This window comes from Panthera onca, chromosome A2 (assembly GCF_046562875.1).
Source record: "Panthera onca isolate mPanOnc1 chromosome A2, mPanOnc1 haplotype 2, whole genome shotgun sequence".
NCBI classification, from domain to species: Eukaryota; Metazoa; Chordata; class Mammalia; order Carnivora; family Felidae; genus Panthera; species Panthera onca.
Genome location: NC_138340.1, coordinates 14653775 through 14669635, shown reverse-complemented (window position 1 = coordinate 14669635; position 15861 = coordinate 14653775). Strand labels below are relative to the sequence as shown.

General features: G+C 50.9%; 1 protein-coding gene across 6 annotated transcripts in view; it reads right to left on the bottom strand.

Moving 5' to 3' along the window:
• Positions 1 to 1248: 1248 nt before the first annotated feature.
• The window catches only part of GATAD2A (GATA zinc finger domain containing 2A), a 103988-nt gene continuing 89375 nt past the window's right edge, over positions 1249 to 15861 (bottom strand). For 5 of the 6 annotated variants that reach the window (XM_078443190.2, XM_060630755.3, XM_060630756.3 and 2 more), the window contains exons 4-13: positions 14506 to 14638; positions 14248 to 14379; positions 12649 to 12738; positions 11904 to 12035; positions 11569 to 11736; positions 9686 to 9965; positions 6421 to 6719; positions 5671 to 5745; positions 5187 to 5382; positions 1249 to 2784 (exon numbers count right to left, since the gene is read on the bottom strand). In XM_078443190.2, the coding sequence (XP_078299316.1) occupies positions 2654 to 2784; positions 5187 to 5382; positions 5671 to 5745; positions 6421 to 6719; positions 9686 to 9965; positions 11569 to 11736; positions 11904 to 12035; positions 12649 to 12738; positions 14248 to 14379; positions 14506 to 14638 (1636 nt within the window). In that variant the 3' untranslated portion in view covers positions 1249 to 2653. The remainder of the gene's footprint in view (positions 2785 to 5186; positions 5383 to 5670; positions 5746 to 6420; positions 6720 to 9685; positions 9966 to 11568; positions 11737 to 11903; positions 12036 to 12648; positions 12739 to 14247; positions 14380 to 14505; positions 14639 to 15861) is intronic. The other variant, XM_060630754.2, reaches the window with a different exon arrangement.

Below are 15861 nucleotides of genomic sequence, written 5' to 3'. Positions count from 1 at the left end.
CTTGAACAGTTTCCCAGTTGCCATTGGGAGTTCATGTCACAGATAACTCTGGACCTTTATCGTTTGGGACTGAGGGCTCCCAAATTCTCACTGCTCCTAGGAACCAGGTCCTCTTGGTCTGAGGCCCCAGGGGTCAGGGAGAGACCAGAACCCCAGCACTGTGGCCAATTTTGAGGGATGAGCTTTGCTGCTGGGAAAACACCCTTAACATTAATATCCTTTCTGAGTATGTCCAAACCCCACATGCAGAGAGATTTAATATGCCTTTCCTGTAACATTGTAAGTCTCATCAAAGAACTTATTTGGGTCTTATCAGAGAAGTTATACCACAAAGGGAGAAACTAAAAAAAAAAAGTGGGGCGGGGGGGGGGGGGAGTAGGAGTTTTGATACAGTAGAAATGAACAAAAGATTAAGGCATCTCACGTTCTTGTCCCCTTTAAAAAAAAGTTACATGTCACAGTAAGTGGCCCCTGATGGGATTATTCCCAGGGACCCTGGGCTGGAGGAGGCAGAGCCAGGGCTTGTAGCCCTATCCTCCACCAGTGGTGGTCGGATTTGTACTGAATTCATGAGGCTCCCTTAATAGCTCAGAGGCTGGTAGAAGTCCAGCCAGGCAAGGTGAGCAGAGGTGGTTCCTGAGCACAGTGATGAGCGAGGTTCTAATGGGCTGGGGTTGAGGCCCAACCTGTGCAGCACAGCTCAACTCAGGCCCTTGAGTCACAGACCCATTCAACTCCAGCTGGGGTGTGACAATCCTGGCACACCCCTCCAGTGCAGAGGTGACTCTCGCCTGGATGCCTGATCCCAAGTTACTGCATAGAACTGAAGTCTGTTTGCCCATGAAAGAGGCCAGACCAGGTGCTCCTTCTTGAAGGATTTGGAAAACCTGGCCCATGTCATTGAACAGAGAGGGCTAACAGCTCAGGGTAGTATAAGACAAGTATTTATTTGCCAGGCACACAGAAAAATGTGAGGAATAGAAATGCTTGCATACTCTTAATTTTTTGGTGTAAAAACACCTCCCCCCCTAATGTCAATATCCCTCCTATCCCCCAAATCCCTGGATCTTGGAATGAAAGCCACTCTTCCCCACCCTCCCCTCCTTCAGCCCATGTAAGTTATGCACTCAAAACAACAATCAATGAGCAATATAGGGTTTTACACAACAAAAAATTAGAATGTTGCAAAACTAAGTCTTCTACCGCAGGTCAAAATGTTGCTAAACATGGATATTCACACAACATGAGAGAGGGGGTTAAATGAGCCTTTATTAGAATGTTGTAGCAGTGTGTTTTGAAGGCGGCGGCCCTACAAAATAAGGATTTTAAATTAAGTCCCTAACTGCATGGATAGGAAAACTAGGGCTGGGGCTGAAGTGGGGAGCAGTGTACCCCATCTCCACATCGACACACGTGTGTGCATGCACACAGGACACCCTTGCACCTGCACAGAGACAGCCCCGTGCACAGCACACTCACGACGGCTTCTGTCTATCCTCATGGAACTGATTTTTAAAGAGTGGGAGAAACCAAAATGAAACTAAGAGCAGACCTGATCCTTTGAAAGACATTTCTGTAGACTCGAAAGAGGGTTTAAAAAAAAAAAAAAAAAAAAGTCTGAAGGCGAACCCTGGCAGCATGGCCCCGCTTTAAGGAAAGGTTCTAAACTAGACCCAAACAGAAACCCTGACGTCTTGGAGGGGCAGGGGCACCTCCCCACCAGACACACCTGACAGGAGCATAGGCCAGGGTACCTTAGGATGTTGTCCATCAAAATAAGTAGGAAAAGAAAAATTTAATAAAATAAAACCACAACAACAACAAAAAACACAATAGCCTGCCCCTCTCTAATTTCCCACTCAGGCTCCAGATGTTGCTGCCAATTCTCTCCTCCCTCCACTGGTGGTACGTGGCTTCCGGGATTCCAGGCTCTCTGTCTGGGTCAGGGTTGCAGTTTGTTCTTCTGCTAAGTGTGGGAGGTCCGGGGTCTCCGGGATGAGCAGCAGCAGAGGCCTTCTGCTAGACCGAGAGCTGGGCAGTCAGTGGCCCACCCTCTGGGGTGTGGGGGCCGTGCTCGGCAGGGACCCCTGGGTCTGCACGGTTTACTTTAAACTCCATCATCATGAGGTGATTAAAAAAAAAAAAATCTGTCAACCTAGAGATTGCCATGAAGGAAGGCAGTCAAAGACTTGGAGGGCTAAGATGGGGAGAAGCAAAAACAAAACAGAACGCTCCGCTCGACTTCAGAAGCCCCGGGCGCCGGTCTCGCCGAGCGTGTCACAGTGTCCAGGGTGAGCCGTCCATGCACCCTGCCGGGCTTGGGGGGACTGGGGGGAGAGGGGGGCTGAAAGGAAGGGCCGGAAGCAGAACCAGCCCCCGAGGTCCACTTTTCTGCTGGTGTTGGGCAAACTAAAGGCAAAGAAAGGAAAAAAGCCCAAGGGAAAGGTCCCCCAGTGATATTCCTCGTCCACCTGTGAAGCAGCCCCTCAGCTGCGACGAGACTTTGCAGCCAAGAATGGAGCCCTTGCTTCTGCAGCATGGCCGGCGCTCGCTCACTCATTCTCTCGGGGAGCATGATGTCTTCCCGAGTGGAGGGTGGCAGGGCCAGGTGGGAGGGAGGAGGGAGCCTGTTCTCCACCGGGCCCGGCTCGCACTATTTCCACGTGGCTGACTGGGGGATGGAGCGTGGCGGGATCATGTCCAGGAGGTACTCCCGCTGGCGGTCCACAGCTGAGGAGGTCTTGTGCACTGCCAAGCTCGGGCTGACAAACGCAAGGGCCCCACCTGCAAAAGAACAGAGTGACAGTTTTAATGGTATGGTAATAATCTCATGACATTAAAGGGAACACGGAATGGTGAAAAGAGCAGGATACCTCTGTCGGGCACTCAGTTACACACAAGTGACACACCAGTGGAGACGCAGAATAGGGGGAAAGCCCCGAAATACAGCATTTGTTCTCCTGGGGTAGAAACACCGTTGTATTTGTTTCGTACTCTCGAAATTTCAACAATGAACAAGCATCTCTTTTACAACTGAAAAATGAAGAAATGACCCCCAATCTCCCAACACAAATAGGTTTTTGGCTGGCCTGGGGTAAAGACTGCCCCATTCCATCCCCCCTATCACTGTGTTACCCCAAGAGTGCTTTTGGTGGAGGTTAATGTACTTTGTGGAACAAGTGTTTTGAGGTCAAATGCAATTGGGAAACCTCTATACATTCTAAAGAGAAACCTGACTGAGTCCTGCCAAGAAACCAAGGGTTAACTAGGAATGCTGGGAGAACTCTTTTGGGAAATGCTGTTTTTAAAACTATTACACACTTACCTCTAGTCTTACTGCTGAACACAGCAACTATTTATTCCTTCATATTCCCTTTCAAATATTACCTTAAATATGCAGTTTTATGTGGCTCCTACCACTCACTGTGTACACATGCACACACCTGCATTGGACTTTTCCCACTGATTTCATATACTTTCAAAATTTTCCACAAAAGGAATTTCCAAACTGCTATGAGTTCTTAGCTGCATCTTAAACATGACACACAAAAGTATCTCTGCCCGCTTTATGTTTACAAATGCTCTCTCTCTGCTCTACAGAATAGGTTCTTCGGCAATCAGACCAATGTCCTCCCTTTCCTGAGCTACATCCTGTGGAAGTCTGATATTTGGCCATATTTCTAACTCTACGGTCAGCTGCATGCACAGCAGACTCCTGTGTTTTGTTTGCAGACAGCCTGGCTTTCCCAGTTCTGCCTAGGGAGACAGATCTCATGATGGTGCCTCCTCTTTTGATAGGGACGCAGCGAGCTCAGGTGGGGGGCAGGACACTCACTCCCACAGTGAAAGCACTCACCTGTCTCTCTCAGCCCTCTGTGTCTTTTTCACTTTCCTGTTTTTAGTGGAAATATTTAACTGTCACCTTAATGACAGCACATAAATAATAAAAAATGGGGCAAGTGGTGTGGGGGATGACCCAAGGATGATGGGGGCTGTGGCAGACTAGGGAATGCTCACCTAAGTGTATCCCTCCTCCCTTGAGTTGTTTCTCAAATGTGGTCTCCTCAGAGTCCTCTGATGCCCACCGTGGTCTTGCCCCTGCTCCAGGGATTTCCCTCTTCCTCCCCCAATGTTTTTGGGGTTTTTTTTGAGTTTTTTATTCTTTTTTTTTTTTTTTTTGGAGTTTTTAATTTATTTTAGAGAGCGACAGACAGACAGAACATGAGCAGGGGAGGGGCAGAGAGAGGGGGAGGCACAGAATCCGAAGCAGGCCTCCAGGCTCCGAGCTGTCAGCACAGAACCTGGTGCAGGCTTCGAACCCATGAACCATGAGATCATGACCTATGCCGAAGTCAACACTTAACTGACTGAGCTCACCAAGGCGCCCTACCACATTCTCATTCTAGCTTGCAACTTTGCACCACCTGACCTGTCCAAGCCAGAGGGTGGGAAGAGTGAACCACAGAGCAGGGAATGAAGAATGCTGCCTGGCTCAACAATAAATTAATTACTGCACCAGAGAAGGTAAAACATAACAGCAAAAGCAGGCATTCCCTATGGCAGGAAGGTGGGGGAGTGGGGAGGAGGCACGGCACCGAGTTGGCAAGATTGAGTGTTTGTGCTGACAGATGCCCACTGGCTGGATGATGTGTGTGTGTGTGTGTGTGTGTGTGTGTGTGTGTGTGTGTGTGTGTGACACACTACCTAAACTGGGTCTGCTCCACGTTTTGGGTCAAGAGCTAGAGTCTGGGTATAGAGCGAGCAAACAAGGGCAATTAGTTATCTACCCAGGGCTACCAGCTGTTCAGAGTGTTCATTTAGTGAACAGAGATTAAGCTGAAGAGTCAGAAGCAGGTGTTCTCAGGGAACAGGTCTCGGGTCTCAGGGCTCTATCATTTCTGTTCACCTGTATGTGTGCATGTTTTTCTTTTCTTTTTGAGGTTTATTTCTTTTGAGAGAGGAGAGCACAAGCTGGGGAAGGGTAGAGACAGAGGGAGAGAGAGGATCCCGAGCAGTCTCGGAACTGCCAGCATGGAGCCTAAAGCAGGGCTTGAATGCATGAACTGTGAGATCATGACTTGAGTCAAGATCAAGAATTGGATGCTTAACCAACTGAGCCACCCAGGTGCCCCTGTGGACCTCATCATGACAAGGTCCCCACTCTAAGCCCTGTGGGGGCCACCCACCTGTACTCAGGGGTGCCTTCTTCCAGTTGGTGGTGGCATTGCCCTTGCCGGTGCTCACAGCTCTCTCGGAATGTCTGCCGGTCCTGCTGACAAGGGCTGTGGCCGAGGCTGCATTCTGCAGTTTGGGTGACTGGCTGAATGTGTGCAGGACACCTCGAGGCGTTGTGGCCGAGCCCCGGGACAGCTGGCTGGAGGCCTATAGCGGAGAGAAGGTATGATGGCTCATGTGGGGAAGGGGAAGACAGAGGGCAAGACGCTCAGCGCAGCCTCTCCGTGCTCTGGCCGACCTCTTCCCACCCACACAGGGTCCCTAAAGTCCAAAATCAGGAGACCAGGTAAGTTACACCGGGGGAGAGGGGAAGGAGGCAGGGAGAGACAGACAGACGCAGGCAGCGTGACAGTCGGCGACTGACGTGGTCACGGTCTGGGACGTGAGGGCTGGTTGGTGGCGCGGTGCAGGGGCTCCCGGCACCGCAGTTCTGACCTGTAGCACAGCCCCGTTACTCCAGTCGCGGGCCTCTCCTGAGCGGAACGCCAACTTACGCCGGGGTTTTATGACCTACACAAACGGGGGGGGGAGGGGGTTGAAACCGAGGTCAGCACCATCCACAGGCCGGCCTAGGGTGACCTAGAGTGACCAAAGGGCAGCAGCTGTGGCCGCATGAGGCCCAGTCCCCATGGGACAGGCTGTTTCCCGAGGGCAGCACAGCCACCCACTACATAGGGATCTTGAGAAGATGTATTTATTAGTGAATTACAAATGACTTCCAAGGACACAAAAAGTTGCCAACGGGGTGCTTTGGGTCTATAAGGGCTGGGAAAGCAAAGCATTAAAAAAAAGCAGCCAAAAAACTTGATTTCAAACTTGCTTCTCTCCTTAATTTAGCTAGAACATTTCTTCCAAATGCCCCTTTTGCATCTCAATGTGGCTTTCAGAAAAGTCGTTTTAGACAAGAAGTACTTGTCAGCTGGAACACTGCAAGTGAAAGCTACAAAATCTAAAGAAACTGCAAATTAGTATTTTCACCACCAAAGGCCACCATTAAATGCAATTTAGACACACAGTTAACAACCAGGCAGATGACTGCCCAGTGTGAGACAGAACGTCGGAACATCTTGCTTGCTAGCAACAACTCCCAGCCAAGGGAACAAGGCCCCTCTCCTAGAGGCAAGGCCGCCCAGCCCATGATCCCAGGCCTCAGGGCCGCAGCTCTGGCTCCCTAAGGACTCTCACCTGCTTTAGTGCGGGGTGTGGGGCGGTGGCAGGCTCAGCCTTGGCCTGTGCGGGGGCGGCACCCTGCTGTAGGAGGCGCTGCTCGATCTCCTGCTCCTGCTGCAGTGCCTTCACAAAGGCAGCCTTCAGCCGGCTCGTGTGCTCTACCTTGAGTGCCTTCTTCTGGTTGGATGCCATGCAGTTCTCACACATAATGGCACCACCCTTCTCCTCCCGCCAGCGGCACGTGAAGTCCGTCTTGCACTGCGCACACATGTAGGGCTCCCGGGACAGAACAACAGCGGCTGACATCCTGCCTGCTGCAGGGAGAGACAGGTGGGCTCACGTCAGAGGAACAGGATGCCAGAGTCAGAGCCCCTACCATCCCAGGGCAGAATGAGGACACATGACAGATCTAGAGCAGTGCCCTGGGCTGCATGGCCCAGCTGGCATCAGGAACCAAAATCCCAAGTCGACAATGTCTGTTTGGCACACACATACTGGATGCTGTGTGTGGACACTAGGCCAGCCCTGGGGAAGGTTTGCCAATAGAAGGGAATTTGAGAAGCTTTGGAAAATGCCATGGATCAGGTACACTGGGTACCAATTCTCAAGAACATCAATGCTCTCAGATTGGCTCCTCCCAGTTGCCTTTCCCACCCTTAGTGCAACATTAAATTTCAGGGATGGAGGTTTTTCCAACCCTCCCACACCTCATCAGTGAAAAGGAAATGGTAACCCCCTCCAGGTCCCACCTCGCTGTGATGGGCAAGTCAAATAAGGACCAATCATCCAGCAAGTACTCATGCTGATAAGTATCCTACCCAGTGTCTTGTGCATATACAAAGGTGGTCAATTCTCACAATAACCTCCTAACAGGGCACCCTAGTCCACTAAAAGTTTTTCTGAGGAGAAAACCGAGGCTGAGGAGATGAAGTGACTTGCAGAGTCACACACCAGTCAGCAGCAGGGCCAGGACTCATACCTGCTGCCCAGCTGAGAGCACACAACTGCTCTGGGTCCTTGGCCCCCTTTTCTGAGATGGGAATGTGGCATCACCTCGGTTGGCCATAGGAAGGGTGACTGGGGAAAGCCAGGTAAAGTGCATGCTCAGGCATGGGATCAAAATTATTTCTGCCATCCAAAGTGAAGGGGTACTTTTGGCATTTTACAACTATCTTTTTGTGTCTAGTACTCAAGGGCTTAACTTCCTTTTAACATCAGAGACCATGCTGCTGAGAGACCCTTGGCCTGCCCAAACTGCCCCAGATGCTGAGAGCCTGTGCAGGATCAGACTGGGGAAGCCCCTCACCCCACAGAGCAGATGAGATGTCACCAGATCCAGCCACCCAGGGTCTACTTCAGGCCCCCAGCCCCAGGCCCTCACCTGCAGCTAACATGCTCTGGTGAAAAGAGCACATCCCCTTCCAAACATCCAAGCCTGGAGGACAAGGTACCTTCTCCTAGGCAGCTGTGGTAGGCATGAATGGCACCAGAGTGGAGACGCTGGTATGAGGCTGCACACAGCCAACCAGACTGAGGCTCTCTGAGGTATCAGGAGACACCTCAAATAGGGCTCAGAGCTTCCTCCCACACTTAGGACCAGTTTTGGGCAATACGAGAGGGATACTGACTCCTGATGAGAGAACAGGTAGAGAAAAGGCTGATCTGGGAGAGGAGGTCCCCAGGGCAGATGGCTGCAGATGGACGGGCATTGTGTCCTGACTTGGGTCTCCCACCCACCCATCCTGCACTGGGCTCGCAGCAGCTCTTTTGCCAATAACACTCCATCATAAAGACATCAAAGGGATCCAAACACATCCAAGCCATGTGACAGCTCATACCTTTCCCTGCTGAGCCTGGCTCTGGGGCCCTCTGACAAGTAGAGTCTATCTACCACCCCCATTTTACAGAAGCCAATGTTGGTTGGGCCTTTGTGGTCTCCTACTCTCAACCTGACTCATGGTCAATCCTTGATATGGCCCTGTGGTTGGGGACTGTTTTAAGAGCAATGGGGTTGGGTAGGTGGGTGGGGTGTAGTAAGGAGGCTACAAGTAAATCTGAGGTGGCCGGCTGGGTGTTCTCTGCCCTGGGTCTGGTCCTGCCTACATATGGAGGGCTCTGCCTCTCAAAGGCACTGAATACAACACCTGAGGAGGAAATTCTGTGATATGCTGACTAATGAGGGAGAAGAAAGCACTCCCACCAACACCCTGACAGCAAGCAGGCACTACGGGGGTCACAGCTCCCTGTTATACACACCTGCCTCCCTCCCTCTCTGCAGAAGCAAGCAGGCAGAAGGTGCTTTTTCTCTGTACGGGCCCCAATTACGCTCGCCCCAGAGTCTGTACCCTGGGAGCAGTCGGCATGTACTAAGGGACAATTCAAGGTATGTGGTCTAAAGCCTACTGAGCCCTCCCTTGTCCTGGACTGGTTATGGCTCCACCTCCTCCTCAGCTCTGAGCATTTGCTGAGATCACATAGGGAGAGGATTCAGGCTGGCTGCCCAAATAAAGTCACCACAAATCAATCTCAGAGCAAGAACATCTTCACATCAGCATCTGGTAGAGGCCTCCCAAGGGCCAATATCTGGTTTCCCACCTCCATTTCCAGTGTTACTTTTGATCACTAACTGATATATGCCCTTTTATCCCTAAAACCTAACATGCAAGTGGTGCTTTCCAAACTGTTTCCAAGGAGGATGTTCAAGGGAATCTGGCCCAGACATAGGTGTCCCTCTCCCACCTTGGGGGCTCAGAGCACTCAAGGCTCTGGAAAGTTCTAGCCTGAGAGCCCCGTCTGGAAGCAAAGCCTGTCAACTTCCTGCAGACGTTTCTCCTCACCCTCTTCTGCCTGCCCCAACGTCACAGAGCTGTTGGGGAATGATTCTCACCCCCCTCAGACCATGTGTGCAGGGCCTCAGGCTTCCTCAGGGCCCAGCTCTCAGAGGCAGCCTCAACAAGAGAAGAAAGGTGACTGTAATGTGTTTAAGAAGTTATCTAAGGTGACAAATGGTGGCTTCATTTATTGTGGTGAACACTGATTAATGCATAGAACTATTAAATCACTATAATGTATACCTGAAACTAATGTAACATTGTATGTCAAGTATACTTCAAAAATAAGTATTTTTAAAAATGCAAGAACTAAAACAAACAAGCAAAAAAGTAATCTAAGCCTCGCAGCAAGCAGAACTGATATTCTAACACGTGCTGTGCATTCAAAACAACCTACGTAAGAGAAACTTCAGTAGCAAGAGATGAAAATGGCCCCAAAGACAACTCACCTTGCGTCTCCAGCAGGTTCTGCACCACTTCCTCCAGGCCGACCAAGTAGATGAATTCGTTATTGGCAGCGCTGGGCAGGAAGTTCATCTCTGGGGCAGGGGGCTTGGGAGGGGGGATTTCAAGCAGCGTCTTCTCTAGCTGTTTGCGCAGCGCAAGCTTGGCAGCTGCCTGACGACTGGCTGGAGAATCCGCAGAGGTGACCACAGAGGCCACGCTGGTGGGGGTGGAGTTCGCCTGAGCAGAGGTGACTGTTGTCCCTTTCAGTGATGCTGGGGAAGGCTTTTGGGAGATAACAACCTGGTCAGTGTGCTGGGGGTGCCTGACCCCACAGCCCAGGATGGCATCATTAGCTGCACTGTCTTTAAGACAATAACTCTGAGCTTCCTGACATCAGCAAGCAACAGGCAAAGCAGCGTTAAACTCATCACTCTATGAGATTGACCAATCCTGTAAACATACTTGAGGTTTAGCTGATATCCAATATACTACATGCATTTAAAGTCTGTAATTTGCTGTGTTTTGCCATGAGGACACCCATGAAACCAAAACCACGACTAGGGCAGTGGGCACCCCCACTCAGGCAACACAGCCACTGTCCTGTCACTATGGCCTAGCAGCCCTCCTCCCAGCACAGGGCTAGGTGACCTCCTTCATTACAGCAGTATGGCAGTGGATCACTAGAACACTGGTGGCATTTCCTTCATAAGCATCTTTGTGTGTGCTTATCTGGAGACTAATGTTTTACTCAGCTCATGTATCCTCATTGGGGTTTCAGGGAAGACCGGCTTCTGGACCAATCCTTGCCCCTTCCCCCTCTTGATCTTTGGTGCTCCTGCACTACTTTTCTTGCCTTCATCTGGATCCCAGTGGCCAATGCTCCATTTTCTCCTTGCTCTAGTTCACCCAGCCCCCAACCTTGTTGAGCGCTTTCCTCAAAACTCTGAGTTGACCTCATCAGTGCCCTTCTGGAAATCTAAGGAAAGCAGCATACACCACCCCCAGGAAAATAGACATACCCAACAACTTGCACACAACACATCACAGGACCCAGGGAGCCTACGATGCTATCCCAGGACCACTCTCAGAGTTGAGCAAGCCTCCCAACAGAGAGGAAGCCAGCCATCATAGCACACTGGCCTGGCCTGACTTCAGAGAAGGCAGGGATGCTGCCCAGAGCTCTGTTGGCCGGGGTCTTATTTGAGGGAGGCAGACAAAGATGCACCACACCATAGGAGGAAGAGAAGCTAACACACCCATCAGCAAAAGCCGCTGTAGACCCAGTAATTTATCTGTCAATAAAGCTCTTGCTTCCAGCCTGCCCACCCACCCTGATCCCATCTTCTGGGCTCTGCTGGGTGGAAACAGACCCACCCCATCTCAGAGGCTCTGTACAAGAGGTGAAGGGACTCACGGCTAAGAATAGATGTGCCGGTGCTGTGAGGACATTCGTAGACATGCTCCCCTCGTGTGCTCATGCTGACAGGGAGGAGGGTGGGGAAGGCTATGGTGCCCCGCATCCATCTCCAGGCCTATCAGATTCTTCACCTGGCCTCATCCATCCTCCAAAACATGCTGAGTCCCATACGCAACCTGAATCTTCCCCCCACCACTCAGCTCTGCACCTCTCCCCCTCTCAATAGCTACCCACCTCTGCTAGACCACAGTTCTGAACACAGGACTCCTGCTCGTGACTTTCATACTGTGACAGGTCCCAAGGAGCTCTAGTCTAAACCTCCATGGGGTATACAAGGCCTTGCCTGGCTCTGAGTGGGCAGGCCACAACATACCACTCCAGTGACAAGACTATGCCCCAGGAGTGTGGGCCCTTGATGTGTTGTGTCTGTAGGGCATGTGCCCCACCCTGACTCAGCACAGCCCTCACCTGTGGGATGTTGACGAGCAGACTGGTGTTGGGGACATTGGCGACACGGATGAGGCCCTGCTGGATGATCCTCTGTCCCTGAATTTGCACACTGGGCACAGAGGCCCGAGGGGCCAGGAGGAGCGGTGGCGGCCCCGTGCTGGAATGTTGTCTGATGTTGTGGATTTGCTGTGGGGTGGGATAGGGGATAAGATGGTAAGAGGGATGATGGAGGGAGGGAAGATTTGGGCCCCAGAGCCCCCAACCTGATGACTGGGAAGGGTTGTTCTTGTGAGGTGGTTGGTTGTTTGGAGCTGCTTGGACACTCTTGCATCCTAAAAGCACGCCCTGCTCACCTGAGCCCCCCTGACGAGTGGGGGCATGACGACCTGTGAGCTCGCCTGTGGCCCCAGCTTGGAGGACACCTGCTGTCCGCCGCGGACCAGGGGTGGTGGGATGACACTGCCAGGCATTCTTGTCGAAGAGGTCTGTCAACGGCACCGAACCCCAGGTTTTACATGGCTTTTTTTTTTTTTTAAACAAACAGGTTTGCTGTTTTGTAAAAGTACACACTTGTTTTAAAAGGCAGGGGGGAAGCACTAAAATGTCTATTCTAGGCACAAGAAAACAAGGAACATGGACTCTGACAAGAGCTGTGCAGACTGGGCTCACTCAAAAGTGAATTGCACCAACAAGGTAGCATATTTTCACACACAGCAGGTGTCCAGACAACCGAGGCTGGGTGTCACTTGCCTGCTGGTCTGAGCTGGGGGCTCAGGCCTGTTTGAGGGAAGGTGGGCCCCTGTCTAGACCTTGATCTCATGTCTGAGAGTAGGAGCTCTACCCATCTCATCCTATGGACAGAGGAGGTCCTGCTGCATCCCACAACCACCCTTGGGAGTGTCAAAATGAAAGGAGCCTGGTCTGCCTAAATCTTGGTTCTTCTCCAGTTTTGCTAGGACTCCTCCTAGCAGTGACTATTTATTCATGATGTCAACAGTGGCCTAAGTTTGGGCCTCACTCAAATCTAATCAGAAGGAATGGGTAGCCTTTCACAGGAACTGGATCAGGACTGCCCAGGATCACAGAGGGAACACTGACCTGAAGGGATGGCTTGCCAGAAGGAATGTTCTGGGTGCCCCGCACAAGCGGGGGAGGGGTGGTCACGGCACTCCCAGCAGAGCCTGTGGGCTGCAAGAGAGCAGGACATGTGAGAGATGAGGGGGCCGTCAGTCCTGCTCCCCTCACACATAATCCAGACAGAGGAAAATTGGTTTTCTTCCTCTTCCAAAAGCATCAGTCTCTCAAAGGTTCTGCTTCCAGTCTGTTTACGTCTGTAGCAGGAACTGACATGTCTGAAATGGGCAGGGGAGAGATGTTCCAGCACCCCTCACCCCTGGGGACGCTTGGCATCTTTTGTGGTTCAAAAGCAGGTTCTGCCTTCCTGGGAATATGAGGGCTGGCAGTGGTGACTGAGCCAAAGGACCCCAGGCCTGGGTAGACTAATCCCAACCTTGGTGAGAAAATACTGAGTCCAGGAACTTCTTAAAGTAACATATTCCACTAGAGAAGGGACAGTGACAGACTTGGTTCACTTCATCGAGTCTTAAACAGCTGACAAGAAAACAAGTAATAAGCAGGGCTCTGTCCACTGGGAGATTAACAGATGTCAGGCCATGTCCACTAATTGACTATGTGCAAGTGGGAGCTCAAGCAAAGCCTTAAGTCAGACCAATGAGTATCCTCCTGTCCTGTTCCCTTAAGAAGACATGTGTTCCACATACTGTCAGCTCATACTGCCCAAGACACATTTACTTTCTAGCTTACTGATAAAGTGGTTGAAGTAAATAGAAGGGTAGCTTATAAAAACCCAAGAATACAAACTTGACCTTGGCCTACACAGTAAGCTGCATTAAGAAGCAGCATAAGGATGGGGAACCTGGGTGGCTCAGTCAGTTAAGTGTCCAACTTCAGCTCGGGTCATGATCTCCCAAGTTTGAGAGTTCAAGCCCCATGTCGGGCTCTGTGCTGACAGCTCAGAAACTGGAGCCTGCTTCCAATTCTGTGTCTCCGTCTCTCTCTGCCCCTCCCCGACTCACGCTGTATCTCTCTCTGCTTCAAAAATTAATAAACATTAAAAAAATTTTTTTTAAGAGGCAGCATAAGGAGCCTCAGACCCCAGGGGAGATAGCAAGAGCAGAAGCCCTAGGACCAAAACTCTGGGGCCTGGGCAGCACTTGGCATGCCCCTGTAGCATTAGGGAATCTGTCCACAAAACCATGGTAGCCACTGATGCCCAGCATGGCCATCCACAGGGCAGAAGGCCTCTCTGTAAATGGGCTTGTGACAGTTCTCAATCCAGAAATGTTCTTCTAACAGCTTCAAAGACATCTGTTTTCTTAAGGCTTATAATCTGTAAGGAGTAAGTTTTACATACTCAGATTGAGAATATTCTAGACCAAAATGCACTGTAATATCCTTTTACTCTGACATCGTTTTCGCTAAATCCAAAATTCAAACTTGAGACTGCAAATTTCCACGTCAGATCTTGACCCTCACACCCCTGAGGAAACCTGTTCACCCATGACCAGCCACTCCAGCTCCTGGTACTGAGGTGGGCCAAGGTAATGATTGTGAACTTCTGTCCCCTGTTCTAAATGGCTCTTGTTGGCCTTGAGGAGAGAACAGATGCACACACACCTTCTGGGTGGTGGTTTCCTTTTGTATTTGACTCTGCCGCAACTTTTTTAATAAAACAAGTTTTGCTTCTTCTAATCTTAACTCTTCTTTCAGTTGCTTAATCATCCTTTCTCGTTCTTCAGGACTGCTTTTCTGTAAGGGCAAGAGAACAAGGGTTGAGGGGGAGGGCCACAGCCAGCGAGCACAAGCCCCATGTCACCAGGTCCATTTCAGGGTGTTGTCAGGCAGGGTCATCCCCCAATACAGGGACAAGCTCACCATGAGGGCCTCAGTACTGGTCTCCTTCAAGGCCTCCTTCGTCAGCCCGTTCACCCTTGGGCTTGCGGGCTGCTCATTGTCGGAGAGCACGATCACATCAGGAGAGGGGGCTCTCCTCTCAGACTTCATGTCACTGTGAAGCAGGGATAGCAGGTTGTTACCAGATTGCCTGGACACTGCCAGACGCCGTTCCCCAGAGCCCAGAACCTACACACCACAGATGCACAAATTTAGTCACAGCACAGAGGTGGAGAGCATGGCTGTCCTGCTCACCTTCCCCAGTCTCTTCTCCTTGGGTGTCCTCCCTACCGTACACCCAAATTGACTTCTCTCACTGAACTCACCATAAGGCACCCAAGCCCACAGCTAGGCCTCTAGCTAGGACCATTCTTGGTTGCCCACCTCTGTGTACCCAGAGCCAAGGACAAGCTGGTGTGTTCAAGGGTGATACGGCCATTTTGGAAAACATCAAAGCTTCCTTCTCTATCATGTGGTTCAGTGTTGGATAAAAACACTCAGCCCTTGATCCTGGGGCTGAGGCAGGGTCTTGGCCTATTGTTGGGGCTCCTGTGTGTTGGTGTGACAGTGTCTAAGCCTTTACTGTGTTGCAGAGTCCACACACAAGGTCCCAGAGACAGTGCTTGCCCCCCACCAAGCATCTCCGTTTTGGCCAAATGTGAACTTTCCCTTAAAACCTGGCCTCCACTTGTGATGAAAAGGATCTGATCCTTCCTTTCATCAGTGGGAAAACCAGCAGAGGACCAAATACACCCACTAGGTGGCACTGTGACCCAGAGAACAAACTGATGAAGTTAATTAGGAAGAAGAGCTCTAAGTTGTCCCACTCCTCCTACCAGACCCCCAAGGAGAGACAGAGTTATAGAAGGAGAATTAGTACTTTAACAGCCCAATGAGCTGCCTTTTTCATTCCTGGAATGAGCTCTGTCTTTAGGGATGGATGGGCTCAGAGGACCAAATCCCGAGGGTTCATGTCTACCTCTGGACCCTTATCCCCATCCCCTAGAGTTCTCCCCCTGTTCCTCCTAAAGAGTCACATGGTGGTTACACCTCAATACTCCTAACCTTGATCGGATTTAACCAGTGTAGCTGTTGACTGAACTCTCACAAGAGATCAGGGGAATGGACTAAAAGGTGCTATTTCAAGGTATACAGTCTCCTCATTGGGGTTATCAACCCACATTCTCAAGTCCAGAAACGGTTGGCTGTTTATAAAGTAACTCAGAACATCACACTGGACCTCACCAAACCAAAGACCAATGCAATTTGGGAACCACCACTCATCTGTGTGTCTGCGGACTCCCCAATCTGCCCAAGATCAACTCTCAAGGTGACCTT